Source organism: Osmerus eperlanus, chromosome 14, assembly GCF_963692335.1.
Source record: "Osmerus eperlanus chromosome 14, fOsmEpe2.1, whole genome shotgun sequence".
In the NCBI taxonomy this organism is placed as follows: domain Eukaryota; kingdom Metazoa; phylum Chordata; class Actinopteri; order Osmeriformes; family Osmeridae; genus Osmerus; species Osmerus eperlanus.
Genome location: NC_085031.1, coordinates 2,009,039 through 2,025,744, shown reverse-complemented (window position 1 = coordinate 2,025,744; position 16,706 = coordinate 2,009,039). Strand labels below are relative to the sequence as shown.

Genomic DNA, 16,706 nt, shown 5'->3' with positions numbered 1-16,706 from the left:
GGAACGCCACAAGCAAAGAGGCCAGGGTGATAACTATTTACTCATTTTACTTTGTGATGTGAAACACAATTATGAAATGTAATGTACAATATTAGCTGATATTATTAAGGAAGTAGGCCCACATCTACTTTTGGAAACGGTAGTCTACTATTTCACTGAAGCATTAGCATCATGACATTAGCCTCTGTTGCCCGGGCAACACATACTACAGTGGTCTATGATGCATCTGTTTTCAATCTTTAAAATAAACATTCCTCACAAATACATTTTCGTTGTAGGATTTATTATGACATTACATTACAAGTAAACGATTTGTGGGTGAAATGATCATTACCTGTGGTTTCAAACCAGTGTTGCTCACTGCAACGCTGTAGCCTACGCGAGACACTACAAAAACATCTACACAGCTGTAGGAAGTCAAACGGCGACAGAACATGTTCGGCACTCCCCTTACTTAAATCAAAAGTCTATCTAACTACTAACCTGAACTTCATTGCCACAGCCTAAACGTTGACGTTTAGGAACAGACAATCTGTTCATGAAAATAATTTATTTCAGCCTAAACCGTACAACGGAACGTTAAATCCAATTCAACCAACGCAATCGCTACCAAGACGAACACAGCAGTAGTCTACTAGTACTGTACCGTAGTAGTACAATTTACCGGGGCAGCTTCTCCACACAGGGCTATGTCGCATTTTGCGTTGTTACTGACAATGATCGCTACCAGTGAGCTTTTTATGAATGAGCGATTTTCCACTAAATAAATGTCAAGCTTATTTACGTTTTGGGGGGCATATTTTCAGTTAGCAGATGGGACTGTCTGAATCGCGATTCCATCTTCTACTGCCGGGTAACGTCGTAGAATAATCTTCAAAGGGGGTTCTTTATTAATGAATGAATGCAATGAGTAGGCTACATGCCTGAAAATATCACGAGAAGGGAAAAACTTAAAATGACGTTTAAGTCATAGAGATTAGGTCCATTTTTACACCGGTCTGCCAAATTTATTCGTTTTGATTCAACGATGAGGCTGCCTCTTGCAGGGGAAATGAGAAGACATCTATTTCATTCTACACTTCACTCGTATTTTCAGTTGTAAATGAGCAGCAAAAAAAATGCTTTTAAATCTATTTAATCTTTATAAATAATAAGTATGCATTTTCATATAAAATATACAGAAATCAGTTGTAAAAATGTCATTCAAAAACGGACCCCTGTGCAACCGACGCAAGCAAGCACACCCTACAATTTCCCCAGAAATTGTACCCTCTCTAGTTGTGTTTGCAAAGGCATCCTCCATGTGCTTGGGTTGGAGTCCTACACAGATCCAGTTAATAAAATCTGTGGACATGTAGCATACACTGTGGGAGTTTGCATGTTCTCACTGTACCAAACATGCTCTGTGCAAATTCCCACTTGTCTGGTCACTTTTATTTCTAATATATGAAATGAGTATATTACAGTCCACATTTTATTTCCGAAGTTGTTTGTTGTATTTCATTCGACAGATGCCTTTTCAGGATAAACCCAGACAAGGGATCGAAAGTGGAGAAGAATGCTTCCAGAAAGCCGCTGGCGGTATGTCCAAAGGTGCTTTTCTTGATAACCAAAATTTCGGACTACGAATGGAGAGAGTGAAAAGAAAAAAATCCAGAAGAAACCCTGCTTCTTTCACTTGCATATTAATTCAGTGAGTTTGAGTTTGAATGTGTGTTAAGTACCACTCAGCTTTGTTTGTATTACTCCTTTAAAAGCCATTTAGAAAGCCATTTTAGGAAATTGTTCTTTGTTTCTTATGACGTCTTATGACTTATGACTTAAGTATTTGACTATTTTATTAGAAATTACACACAATTGAAAGTTTTGTAAGCAAGAATGTTGCAAGAGGGGCAACTGTTTCAATTTCACTGTGAACCTTAGTTGCACCTGCTGTACCTTAGTTGCACCTGCTATAAATTGCACTTTGATAAATGTATCTGTCCGTCAGTGGCCAAATCGTCAAAGGTCAGTGTGCAGTAAAGTTTATTTGCTAGTTTTTTTTTAAATAAAATATAATCTTTTTTTTATGACTCCTTGAAGTATTTGAGTATTTTATTAGAAATTACACAAACATTTTTATTATGGAAAATTCATGTCATTGTACGAATCGGTTATTTTACAGTATTTCTTTTGCGCCCCAGCTGCTAGAAAATTATTGTTTTTTAACAGTGTTTTTTTTTTTACAGTGTGGCTGTGTGATTTGATCCCGGACTCTGCGTTACAACCAGTGTTGGGGGAGAAGTTACTTAAAAAAGTAATATATTAGTTATTACTTATTATTGTTCAGTAAGAGTAGTGTGATTAAGTTACATTATTACTTTCTGTACAAAGTAATATTATCACTTATTATATTACTTTTACTATGACTTTTAATAGTAGCGAGTTTGACTTTGTAAAAAATGTGCAAGAACATAGGCTACAGAAGCAAAATTGTGTTTCTTTAAAGAAGAACGTTTATTTCAAACAATCTTAAACATCAAAAAGGTTTTAAATTCAAAAATAATATATTTGTGTGAATAAATGTTAGCAGCCACTTGTGGAAACGGGTCGCCATCTCTCTTAACCTTTTGTGCTGCCTTCGGGTCACATGACCCAAAGGTTCACAACGAACCATCGTTGTGTTTACCCAATTTTACCCAATACAAAAACAAATAAATAGCATTTTATTTTAACCGCAATGTGGGGGGTCTGAGACAGCCCGACGGTTTAATAGAAAATGCTTCACTTTGTTTTTGTATGCGGTAAAGTTGTCGCAATACGACGGTGGGTCACAATGACTGATGGGTCAGAATGACCCGAAGATAACACAAGGGTTAAGGTTCAAAGTGGATTTTTCACTAGCTTCCAGCTTGGTTTCTCTGTGGACACTTATTTTTTAAGTTTGAAGTGCTGCTTTTGGCAGTAGATAGTATTTTGTTGGGGAGCAGTTTGCAGTTCACTTCAATGTATTTTCCTATATCTTCAATGAAAGCGAAATAGTGTGAATATTTCTCCCCGAAAACGTAACACGTTCTGCGGCCATGATTGTTGTTGTGTTTGCCAGCAGAGTGAATCAAAGGCAAACAGTAGGCTACTGCGCACAGGAAGTGTCGTTTAGGCAACAATCTGTATTTATAAGGCTATTGAAGGACTGAAATATTTTGTGTCTATTCCAATATGTAATGATGGTATTCAATGACACAAATCTGTGTTCTAGAAAGAGTGGTCTGGAGTCGCAGAGGTTCCATAATATCAGCTTTAATGCAGCAGTTGGAAATCAACAAGTACAGAGCTCTGGGGTTGTCTACGTTTCCCTACCCGCAACAGAGTTTGGGCTGGTTCACAAAGTCCAACTAACTATCTGTCCCTACCCCAGAATATATAATACAGTGCAGTAAACCAAAAAAACACAAGAAGAGGGTTGAGCTTGTTCTCCTGTGCAGCAGGGAGTTGCCTACGCGTCCCACCTGCTCGGGTGCTGTCTCCACCCGGTTTCATGGTTGTTTCTGAAAATGAATTCCATTACAGACCCTCTTCTGGACCCCCTGCAGTTTGCCTACAGAGCCAACAAGTCTGTAGACGACGCAGTAAACATGGCACTCCACTTCACCCTCCAGCACCTGGGGGGTATTCCATCAACGTAGCTTAAGGAAAAGCCAGGCTTATTTCGTCAAGTCTCGCTTATTTCAGCGAGAGTTCCATTCCATTAAGATAGAAATAATGAAGTAATTACAGCACGGGATACCTTTTAACCTATGCCATACTTAGGCAGGGCTTAAAGCAGCAACCAGTGGTACAAAATGTGCCCTTTTACAGGTTGTGTAGTTTTACCTGATGAGGGGGAGCTAGCTCTCAGCCTTGTGCAAGCCACTTTCCACCTGCTGAAAATGGACATTTAAGGAGTGGAATGATGAGCACTCACCCCATGCCTCCTCAGACCATCCCTCACATGCGAATCATCCCTCTGCCCTTGTATCTTACCCCTCTCCATCATCAATCCCCTTCACAACATGAGATTAAGGTAGTGAACAAAATAAAGGCCAGGGGCCTCATGTATAAACGTTGCGTACGCACAAAAAGCTTGCGTACACTGTTTTTCACACACACGATGTGATGTATAAAAATGTACTTGACATGAGAATGTGCGGGCCATCACAGAAACTTTTGAGCAGACGTGAGAATGTGCGGACCGTCCGCAAAGTCTTGTCTGGCTCTGTAACATGGCGAACTCTACATTACAATTTACATTTATGCATTAACTTGTCTAACTACCATGTAGTTAGACAAGTTACAATTAAACAGCAATAACCACAAAAGTGCAAGTTCAGTCAAGACACTCACGTGATTGATTTCACCATTTATTCATACACATGACAAATGGTTTAACATTGGCGGAATGGATGTACATGGGGAAGCGCTCCCTGCCTTCACTGCAGCATGCATGACATGAGGCAGGGAGCAACAAGTTAAATCCCCCACGGGGAGAACAGATAGACCACATGGGGGAGAAGGGGATGGTGGCGCAGAACACAAGGATAATCGAGGACGCGTGTGCGTGCATGCTAAGCCTATGGGCTGAGAACACGGCGATGGGTGATATGGCGCGCGCTGCCCGAGTTCCATGCCTGTAGTGTACCTGTGAAGAAGAAAAAAAAGCAATAAACTGCAAATGTTTACTCCTCGACAGGTCTGCAAACGCCTTTGTAAACTTAGATTTGTTAAAACGTTTGTTAACCGAGACCGTATGTCCAACAAAAGCAACAAGTCTCTCAATAAGAGACATTGTGATCCTGGAGGAAACTAACATCAGGTCCAGCCAATCATTCCTAAGTGTCGTTGTACTCCCGGAACATGTGCGTCTTGAGCCTTTTCTTGAAGGTAAGTAAGTAAGTAAGTAACTATCTCAAATAGGGCTCAGGGGAATACTTTTCACTAGTAATACTTAACATTACAGTACTATTTGTTGCATTTTGTGAATAGAATCTTACCAGAGTTGAGAAATTAGGAGCAAGAATCTTTGATATTACTGTACTGAAATTGTAGCTAGCAAGCTAGCCTAGCCCTATGTTTACTGCACCGGCCGGTGTAAACCCGGCTATGAACTGAGACTTGATAAGTCCTATTCCATAACACTGACTTAGATGACACAACTGACACAAGAATGGTATTGTAGAAATAAAACAAATATTACTGGTATAACATTGGCCAGCGAATTTTACACAAGTGGCACCGACTGTAGGTATCAGGGCAGTCGCTACTTGTACTCTACAAAATCTTCCGTTTTCATTTTGAAGGTTTCCCAAGGACACAGATTTGAGGAAGAAGTGGGAAGTAACTTTGCGGAGACAAGGATTCACTGCAAGTGGTTCTTTAGTGCTATGTAGTCAGCATTTTCAACAGGGCGATTTAGATAGGACCGGGCAGATTGTCCGACTCCGAGATGGCGTTATTCCATCAGTATTCAGCTTCCCGGTTCACCTCCAAAGAGTATGTGTATCATCATAAGGCTATTAGCATTCATAAATGTAAATATTCTATTATCAATCACAGGGAAGGGTAAGATACGTATCCCTTTATATTGTATTCATTCTTCATTATTCGCTTCTTCATTTTAGTTGGAAAAGGGCAGGGCTACGACAACCTCCAGAAGAGCAGAAGAAAGCCTGTCCTTTGCCTCTCATCGTTGCCAAGAAACGACAACCTTACAACCTCAACCTAATAATGTGAATATTACTTTAAAATTCATATTATAATGTTCCTGGACACATTAACATCTCACTTGTTTGCTGCCACTCATATTAAACACACACCAATAAACCCATACACACAATAGAAGACGCGTTGAACATGCATTCCTGACACACATGTAGCATGCTTCACTCTGCATGGTGTCATTTTTGATTGAAGACTGCCACAATTGTAGATCTGCTGGAGACCGGTTTATTTCCCCCTGTACACGAAGATAGGGATGGGTATCGAGAACCGGTTCTTGTTTAGAACCGGTTACCAGTGAATCGATTCCTTGGAATCGTTAGCAAAATTCCTTAACGATTCTGTTAAAGGTGACATGACATGCTGTTTTTGGATGCTTTTATATAGGCCTTAGTGGTCCCCTAATACTGTATCAGAAGTCTCTTTCCCGAAATTCAGCCTTGGTGCAGAATCACAGCCACTACTAGCTGTCCCACAAGGATCTTTCCTCAGAACTAGTGATGTGTCGTTCGTGAACGAATCCTTACAAGGACTCGGGAGTAACGAGTCCTCTCAAAGAGTGATTCGTTCATTTTCTCGTGGCCGCGCATCGGGACTGTTGCATAGGCTCGTCCAAGTAAACAGAAATGATTCGTTCATTTCCCGACTCTGTCTTTCTACGAGTCTTTGGATCATTTTTCACGTGACCTGCATAGGCTCTGTAGTGGTAGCTAGAGGAGACTCGGTCTTTCTACGAGTCTTTGGATCATTTTTCACGTGACCTGCATATGCTCTGTAGTGGTAGCTAGAGGAAACGCTAGAGGGAACGATTCGTTCATTTCCCGACTCGGTCTTTCTACGAGTCTTTGGATCATTTTTCACATGACCTGCATAGGCTCTGTACTGGTAGCTAGAGGAAACGAATGATTCGAAAATAGAAAATAAAATTAAAACATTGGGTCTTCAGAGGCTCGGATGAAGGAACTGTAAAAATATTTTTGTTTTCCTTTGTACATCCAAACTGAGCAAATGTAATGCTTCGTTCGTTTGCAAGCCATGATGTCTCTCGAGGATAAAAACACTTGCACGGTCGTAGCTCAGTTTCTTATGGGCGGGCCAGATTATCTGGGCGGGCAAAGCAGAGAGAGGGGAGGTAACCTTCCTCCTTGTGACGTAACAAAGAGGAGATTTTCAAACAGAGCAATTGAGCTTTCATTTTCTGAGCGGAAAGGCGTAGAGAGAGGAACACCCAGGGCTTGGTTTACACCGATCGAAAATTCTAGCCACTGGGGGACCAAAGGCAGGCTAAGGGAACTCATATTAATGTTAAATAACCTCCTAAAGTGAAGTTTTCATGTCATGTCACCTTTAACGATTCTCTGTGCCGACTTTTATAGTTTATTCAGACAGACTGCAGCAAACATGGCAACTAAGAAGAAGCGTTCTAAAGTTTGGTTGTATTTCACACGGCAAAATGACGCCACTTGTAACGTGTGTAAAAAGTCTATTTCGTCGAAGGGAGGAAATACTACAAATATGAAGAAGCATTTGAACACACAGCATGGAATGAAGTTACTGGAACATCATGTGTTCGATGCATGCAGCAGCGCAGCTAACGTTCGCGCTTCATCTCTAACTATCTAAGGTCGAGCTAAACTGCTCAAAAGTGATCACAACCGCTTGTTACTGTGTGAAGCAATTTGTCTTTAATGTGTGTAGTCGATCTAGTTATCTTCTGTCCCGTCGTTTGAAGCATACATTTTAGCTCCGGCATTCGTCTCCCATTAGTATTGATCTTATTGATCATTTCACGTTATCGGGGCGGCGTGTGTTATCAGCAAACGTTCGCGTGTCCCATTATTAAACTGAGCTTATCGATTTTTAATCCATTATTAAACTTAGCATTTTAATTGTTTAACCTTTTAATAGTCCTGTTAAATGTGCCTGAAAACGCCTAAACAACATACCCAAAGTACATTGAAAGCTGTTGTTGAACCATTTGGAGTACATGCATGTAAATGGTCTCTTTTGAAAGGTGACACTGAAGTTATTTCCCCTGTTGTTAGGACCCCTGTAACACCTACTGGTGTTGAGTAATAGAAGCTTGAACACAAGGAAACTGAAAGTTTCTATCTCCGACTAGATTTTGTTTTGAAAACAGAGGCCTGAAGAGGCCTAGAGGTGGTAGGTATTAGCTCATTTCAGAGCCAGTCAAAGCCAGTTTGAGAAATTGGTTTAGAACGAGTGTGTCTGTGGGGGGGGTGCAGGACGCACAGACCTAGTTGGCTGTAGAGGGGAGTATCGATAAGAGAATCGATAAGCAGGAATTGATAAGGAATCGGAATAGTTAAAATCTTATCAATACGCATCCCTACACGAAGAGACATTACAGTTAGCTCTTGCGTGTACCTCGCTCCTAGCTCTCGGCCACCTGAGTGAGCACATGGGAACCTCATCAACCGCCATCCCCACAAGTCACAACAGGCACCCTAGTCAACGAACTCCGTAATATTTACACTATATTACTGTACATATCCCACTGGTTACTAAACATGAATATGAACCCGACATTTCACCACAGCTCTCTAATAATGTTCAGACCCCAAGAAAACGTACCTCACTAGCTGGAGGTCAAGTCGAAAAGAACAACAGAACTTCGAGAACACAGTAACCCGCAATGGGTCAAACCAAAACACACATACCTCTTTGAAAAACATACATTTGTACATAGATGTAAACATAGATATGTAAAAATGTCTGTACACCAAAAATTCATTTTAACATCTGTAATATATTTGAAGTGAAGTGTAGAATGAAATATGATGTCTTCTTATTTCCCCTGCAAGAGGCAGCCTCAGCTGAATCAAAACGAATAAATTTGGCAGACCGGTGTAAAAATTTACCTAATCTCTATGACTTAAACGTCCCTTTAAGTTTTCCCTTCTCGTGAAATTTTCAGGCATTTAGCCTACTCATATTGCATTCATTCATTAATAAAGAACCCCCTTTGAAGATTATTCTACGACGTTACCGGCAGTAGAAGATGGAATCGCGATTCAAACTGTACCATCTGCTAACTGATATGCCCCCCAAAACGTAAATAAGCTTGACATTTATTTAGTGGAAAATCGCTCATTCATAAAAAACTCACTGGTAGCGATCATTGTCAGTAACAACGCAAAATGCGATATAGCCCTGTGTGGAGAAGCTGCCCCGGTAAATTGTACTACTACGGTACAGTACTAGACTACTGCTGTGTTCGTCTTGGTAGCGATTGCGTTGGTTGAATTGGATTTAACGTTCCGTTGTACGGTTTAGGCTGAAATTAATTATTTTCATGAACAGATTGACAACGTTTAGGCTGTGGCAATGAAGTTCAGGTTAGTAGTTAGATAGACTTTTGATTTAAGTAAGGGGAGTGCCGAACATGTTCTGTCGCCGTTTGACTTCCTAAACAGCTGTGTACTGTAGATGTTTTTGTAGTGTGTCTTGCGTAAGCTACAGCGTTGCAGTGAGCTACACTGGTTTGAAACCACAGGTAATGGTAATTTCACCAACAAATCGTTTACTAATGTCAGAATAAATCCTACAACGAAAATGTATATGTGAGGAATGTTTATTTTAACGATTGAAAACAGATACATCATAGACCACTGTAGTATGTGTTGCCCGGGCAACACAGGCTAATGTCATGATGCTAATACTTCAGTGAAATAGTTGACTACTGTTTCCAAAAGTAGATGTACTTCCTTAATAATATCAGCTTATATTGTACATTACACATCACAATTGTGTGTCATATCACAAAGTAAAATTAGTAAATAGTTATCACCCTGGCCTCTTTGCTTGTGGCGTTTCTGCAGCTGCCTTGCAGTAAAGCTATAGTTAGCCTAGCTATCCCCCAAGTTAACAGATGCGAAACGAATGTTCTGCCAAAGGTAGTCACACGTGTTTTCGTGACGTTAGTAACGTCAGTGACTGTGGCTAGCAAATTAGCCACCGTTAGCTTCACTTTTCGCCACAAAAACTTAACTTGAGCCTAAACCATGCAACGGAACGTAAATCCCAATAGAAGCAACTCAATCGCTACCAAGACGAAACTTTTGACACCTAGGTTGTCTATGTAGGCCAAATATTGACTGAGTTTTAGGGGGGCAAAAATAAATAAAAAAAATAAAAATAATAATAACTAGAGAGGGTACAATTTCTGGGGAAATTGTAGGGTGTGCTTGCTTGCGTCGGTTGCACAGGGGTCCGTTTTTGAATGACATTTTTACAACTGATATATCTGTATATTTTATATTAAAATGCATACTTATTATTTATAAACATTACATAGATTTAAAAGCATTTTTTTTGTGCTGCTCATTTACAACTGAAAATACGAGTGAAGTGTAGAATTAAATATGATGTCTTCTCATTTCCCCTGCAAGAGGTAGCCTCATAGCTGAATCAAAACGAATAAATTTGGCAGACCGGTGTAAAAATGGACCTAATCTCTATGACTTAAATGTCCTTTTAAGTTTTCCCTTCTCGTGATATTTTCAGGCATTTAGCCTACTCATATTGCATTCATTCATTAATAAAGAACCCCCTTTGAAGATTATTCTACGACGTTACCGGCAGTAGAAGATGGAATCGCGATTCAAACAGTACCATCTGCTAACTGAAAATATGCCCCCAAAAACGTAAATAAGCTTGACATTTATTTAGTGGAAAATCGCTCATTCATAAAAAGCTCACTGGTAGCGATCATTGTCAGTAACAACGCAAAATGCGATATAGCCCTGTGTGGAGAAGCTGACCCGGTAAATTCTACTACTACAGTACAGTACTAGACTACTGCTGTGTTTGTCTTGGTAGCGATTGTGTTGGTTGAATTGGATTTAACGTTCCGTTGTACGGTTTAGGCTGAAATTAATTATTTTCATGAACAGAATGACAAAGTTTAGGCTGTGGCAATGAAGTTCAGGTTAGTAGTTAGACTTTTGATTTAAGTAAGGGGAGTGCCGAACATGTTGTGTAGATGTTTTTGTAGTGTCTCGCGTAGGCTACAGCGTTGCAGTGAGCTACACTGGTTTGAAACCACAGGTAATGATAATTTCACCCACAAATCGTTTACTTGTAATGTAATGTCATAATAAATCCTACAACGAAAATGTATTTGTGAGGAATGTTTATTTTAAAGATTGAAAACAGATGCATCATAGACCACTGTAGTATGTGTTGCCCGGGCAACAGAGGCTAATGTCATGATGCTAATGCTTCAGTGAAATAGTAGACTACCGTTTCCAAAAGTAGATGTGGGCCCCTTCCTTAATAATATCAGCTAATATTGTACATTACATTTCATAATTGTGTTTCACATCACAAAGTAAAATGAGTAAATAGTTATCACCCTGGCCTCTTTGCTTGTGGCGTTCCTGCAGCTGCCTTGCAGTAAAGCTATAGTTAGCCTAGCTATCCCCCATGTTAACAGACGTGAAACGAATGTTCTGCTACAGGTAGTCACGTGTGTTTTCGTGACGTTAGTGACGTAGTGACGTTAGTAACGTCAGTGACTGTGGCTAGCAAATTAGCCACCGTTAGCTTCACTTTTCAACACAAAAACGCAATTTCTACTTAAACCATGCAACGGAACGTAAATAAAAATACAACCAACGCAATCGCTACCAAGACGAACCTTTTGACACCGCCGTTGTGTATGTAGTCCAAATATTGACTGATCCTTAGGGGGGCGAAAATAAACAATAATAAATAAATAAATATATATGTGAGGGAACAAAGGTTGTGCTTTCGCCGAAGGCTTGAGCACACCCAATAATATATATGTGAGAGAACAAAGGTTGTGCCCTTGCCGAAGGCAAAGCACACCCAATAATTTTCTTTTAACCGTTTGGGCTGTCTCAGACCCCCCACATTGCAAAGGTTAAAATAAAATTATTTTATTTGTTTTTGTATTGGGTAAAATTGGGTAAACACAACAATGGTTCGTTATGAACCTTTGGGTCATGTAACCGGAAGGCAGCACAAGGGTTAAGACCAGACTCAATGAAGCCTTGGCAAGAGTGGAAAGTCTGGAACGAGAGAAGAAGAATTCCATGGCCAGAGAAAAGAGGGCAAAGACCACATTGAAGAGTTTTTTGAGGGATTTGAGGGATAAGAACCTCATTAATGAAGAGCTCAAAGAGAAGCTTGAATTCTACTCCAGTAAGACAAAATGAGCACTTTGAAATTAATCTACATGTTATTCTTACTCTCTTTATCTGAGGAGGACTTATTCATTTTAAATCATAACATTTCAGATCTTCAGATAGACCTCATGGCAAAGCAGCGCCATGAGTACACAAAGGACTACAGAGAGTTTGCGCTCACGCTCCATCCCCATGGTCCAAAGACATACAAATACCTCAGAGAGACTCGACATTTTCCCCTCCCACATCCACATACATTACAAAGGTAGGCTTAATGTTGTCCGATTTAATTTTTGGAAATTACTGATGCAATCACGTTAAATAGCTTCTTCTAAAAAATTGTACAGGTGGCTGCTTTCGGTGGATGCCAAGTCTGGCCAGAACAAGATGATGCTGGATATGCTGGAGAGAAGATGCCAGGCAGACCAGGCTAAATATGGACATGTTTCCCTGATGTTGGATGCCATGTCCATCAGAAAACATGTCCACTACATTCCACATACCCAGTCAATGTCTGGTTTTGTAGACTTGGTGGATGGAAACAAGTTTTTGTTTTCATGGTTGTCGGTCTACAAGGACATTGGAAGGCTCCCATAGCTTATTTCCTGACCAAGTCACTCTCTCCAGAGACACAAAGGGTCCTTCTGACTCATGCTTTGGAGCTGCATGCACGGGGCATTCGGGTGGTATGTGTTACAATGGATGGGCATGCCTCCAATGTCAGTATGTGCAATCAACTTGGGTGTGAGCTGAAGGGAGACCCACGAGAACCGCTCCAAACCAGTTTCTTGCATCCGGTGACTGGCGAGAAAGTATTTGTAATGATGGACGCTTGCCACATGCTCAAGTTGACACGTAATATGTTGCAGGTAAATGATGATTATTGTAGACCTATTTGTACAAGTTATGCCTCTGCTGCTAAAAGTTATATCTAAATATTGTTTTCTGTCCATTTGCACAGTTATGGCCGGACGTGATGATCAACATTTTGCTGTTTGTACTTGTTTGAGCAGTGACTAATTCTTACTCTGCAGGCATACAGTCCAATTGCAACGACCACCGGACAGATCAATTGGAGGTGCATCAATCATCTCAATGATGTGCAAAAAATGGACTGCATGCTGCCAATAAAGTTACAGACAAACATGTCTACTTTGAGAACCACAAGATGAGGGTGTCCCTTGCTGCACATACACTGAGTCGCTCCGTGTCAGTGGCTCTCCGCACAATGAGGGATCTTGGGTACTCTTAGTTTAAGGACTGTGAGGCAACGGCAGAATTCATTGAGGTAATACAATTAGTGATTATAGAACCAAGTACATGTTTTCATTTTTTATAATTCATTGGAATGGTAAAGCTCTGAAATTTGCTGTAGCTCAAAGTATACCTATGGAAGGAAGGAAGTGTGGTGGAAATTTGGAATACAGTTATAATGTGTGTGTTTTATATATGATGAATGTGTTTTAGGAGAAGTTTACAGTTGGTTAAGAAGCTTGATACAATGAATGTTGAATCAACTCCATTTGGTAGAGATGCCATTTGCAGTTTATGACACCTGGGGAGGATGAGACAGCTGGTCTGGAGACAATGTGGATTCAATTGTATTGTGACCTGAGGGAGCAGTTTAAGATAGATGAACTGATCAAGCTGCTCTGACCCTTCCTGTTGCATGGGTGGTGTTAATTAAATACTTGTTTGAAGATGTCCACACAAAGGACAGTTGACCATTTGACTGGTGAACTCCTGTGGCTTTACCATCTACTGGTTTGGGGAGAGATGCCACATCAAAGAACTGTGGGACACTTGGTATGGAGTCAAACTGTCACTGAGCAGTGCTGACCAATCACAGAGTTTGCTACATTGATGGATTGACCATCAGAAGAACCATTTGATCTAAAGTTTATATAAGGCAGGGTTTTAGGGTTGTTCTTCATCACTCTTGCGAACGATCTGTGGCTAGCACCTCCTTCGTTATGAATGATCACAAAGTACTTTGTTAATTCTTAATTTGTACAAGCAAAATAAATTTATTGAAACCGCCATCTCTTGACTATTCAAATCTACACAGTGCCACTAGAATTTTTCCACAACAGGAAGTCAAGCAAATACTTGCATGTTTACTCGTTGAGCATACAGTTTAGAAATAATCAATATGTACTGTGTTCTCTGTATATTTTGATTAGATGAGTATTGATTTCAACTATGTGATACCTAATGAAACCCTGTAATGATAGTGATTTTAGATGCCGATATTTCTTTATAGATTATTGACAGGCTGTTTGATACAATGAATGGACGCAATCCTCGTGCCAAAGGATTCAAAGCTCCCTTGGGTGCTTTGAATTGGCTGGAGAGGAAAGCATTTTTGTCAAGAGCCAGGGAGTACTTGCTCACTTTGGTGACAAAAGATGGAACACCCCTTCACCGATCTAAGAGGTCTATTAAAATAGTGCTTGTTAAGTTCATGACATGAGTTCAAGGACACTGTTCCCTTATGCATCGAGTTCCTAAGATGCTCTGTTGCTCCCTTATGCATCGCGTTCCTAAGATGCTCCGTTGTTCCCTCATGCATCGCGTTCCTAAGATGCTCCGTTGTTCCCTTATGCATTGAGTTCCTAAGATGCTCCGTTGTTTTGCCATGATCAGAGTAATAAAATGTTTTTCTTTTGCAGGTACTTGTCGGTCATCGGATTTGTCATCAATATCGACACGTTGATGCTGATGATTCCTGAACTGCTCTAAGTTCACCATTATGTGCTCACCTACAGGTTCAGCCAGGATCAGGTTCAGCCTCCTATTTAATTCAATCAGAGCGTCAGGTAGGGTTGGTGTTCTTTTAATTACAATAAATTCTGAAAATATACCTAATGAATATTTTTGTTATGTCTTGTGAGTAATGTATATATTGTGTGCCTGTTTTCCATAAGGCGGCTGGAATAACAATCCATCGGCACGCCAGTTCCAGGCCATCTTCTGCCTTCTGATGGTTCGGTGTGGTGTCTCACCTAGTGAGACAGGCAATGTGGCAGCCCAAGATAGCAATGTGTTCCTGTCTGCTGTGGAGATGTCCTCTGCTGAAACTGCTGAAGAGCACCCATCTCCATTCGCCAACATGTCGGTCCTTGTATGTGACCACAGTTATCTCCCCACTCGGTTCGGTGGTCTGGTGGAAAATGCTCTGGTATACATAGCAGGGTTTGTAGTCCAGCAGATTCTACGAAATCTGTCCTGTGATGTGTGCCATGCAAGCTTGGTCAGAGATGCTGTACCATTTGACAAGAGCTACCACCTTCTAGCCCTGAAAAACAGCCCTGATTCCATCACAAGGCACAGTGAAGGTTTGATTTTATTATCTAGTTTTTTTTTTAAATCTTTGTATATTAAGGGTGCTTTGTTCTTATTTTCTCTGTTCTGTAAAGTGTCTTTGACCACTGTGTAAAGCGCTATATAAATATAATGTTTTTTATTTTATTATTATTATTATAAAGTGCTGAGAGCTGCAGAGAGGGTGATCTGCCGAGCTCCAACAGTGCAAGCTCCTAAGGTGTCGACAGTCACACACATCGTCCGAGAGGAGATTGGAACGGAGGATGTTTTTCTGCTTGGGGAACACATTGTGGAGACACAGTTTGGCATCGACAACCATCATTCTGACTTGTTGTCATTGGTTGTGTCTGTGTTTCTCAAAATAAGGCTGCACCACATTGCCAAACTCACCTCTCTTGAACTGCAGAAAGGGAGCACGAGAAAGAAGCTCTGCAAAACAGTCCTCTTTCAGGGGTTTTAGCTCATGCAAAGCATGTGTGTGTGTGTTGGGAGGGGGGCTGCTAAATGTCAAGGGCTGGGAGGAGATGGATGCAGAAGAACGTGGTAGTACAGTATGTGTGTGTAACAGAGTTAAAAATGCACTTAATAATTTGTCATTCCATTTTGTATATGTGAATTATATTTCATGGAATTATTGTACTTACTATTATTTTTCATAATTTCTTTAACGCGCAAGTGTTCCAAACTGCACTCAGGGCCTCATTTACTAACAGGATTGCGCCCATTTCAGACGTGAAATAGCGGGTAAAGACATAACACCGTATTTACAAAGGCAGCTGTCAGAAATATTAATCTATCAAGCATTGCACAGTCAGTCGGTGAACAAGTTTAAGAAAGCTTTATTGCTTGCGGCCGGCCCACAAGGAGACAAAAACATCACGCCATTGTGCTACAAAGTTTGTCTGGTTCACAAGTCTTCAGGTAAGACCATTTATTGGTGTGAAGCCTCCTCCCCTGCATATCAGCTGTCAATATGATCGATCCCAGAGACAGAGTGCGCGTGCACGTGGAAACTTACAGAGTTCTCCGACCCTAGGCTTGACCATATGATTCACTCAACACAGATAAGGTTTATTGCACCTCTAGTATGATAATGGTCAACCTAGGTCAGTTTGTTTACGTAAGCCTAGTGTCATCTATAGATCATGTGGGGAGAGGGCTCTTTACTGACAAAGGAATGCTAGCACCAGTATTTTCAGAATATAACTTTACATTCTAAATTTCTCCAACACAGCGCACTTGAGTAAAAACGCAGATTACCGCTGCTGGGAGGGTTTAAGGAAAAGTGGGTGTGTGCCGCAAAGAGATGGGAGGAGAGGCGTTAAGTGCGCCTGATGACGTATTCCGTGGTATTTAGGCCTACTAAAACTGCCTGGCGAGAGTGCGTCTCTAATTTGCGGGATAATTATCGTCCTCATAAAAGCAGGTCTTAACCAGGAAGCACGTTTTGATTGAGTCTGGAAACTTCCAAGC

The 16,706-nt window shown here is 40.7% G+C and overlaps 1 protein-coding gene across 1 annotated transcript; it reads left to right on the top strand.

The window, feature by feature from the left end:
• The first annotated feature begins 3,533 nt into the window (after positions 1-3,533).
• LOC134033850 (THAP domain-containing protein 2-like) lies at positions 3,534-12,503 on the top strand. The gene is made up of 6 exons (XM_062478141.1): positions 3,534-3,661; positions 5,316-5,508; positions 5,637-5,703; positions 11,737-11,922; positions 12,018-12,171; positions 12,254-12,503. The coding sequence occupies exons 1-6, from the start codon at positions 3,534-3,536 to the stop codon at positions 12,501-12,503; spliced, it is 978 nt and encodes a 325-aa protein (XP_062334125.1).
• The last annotated feature ends 4,203 nt before the right edge of the window (positions 12,504-16,706 follow it).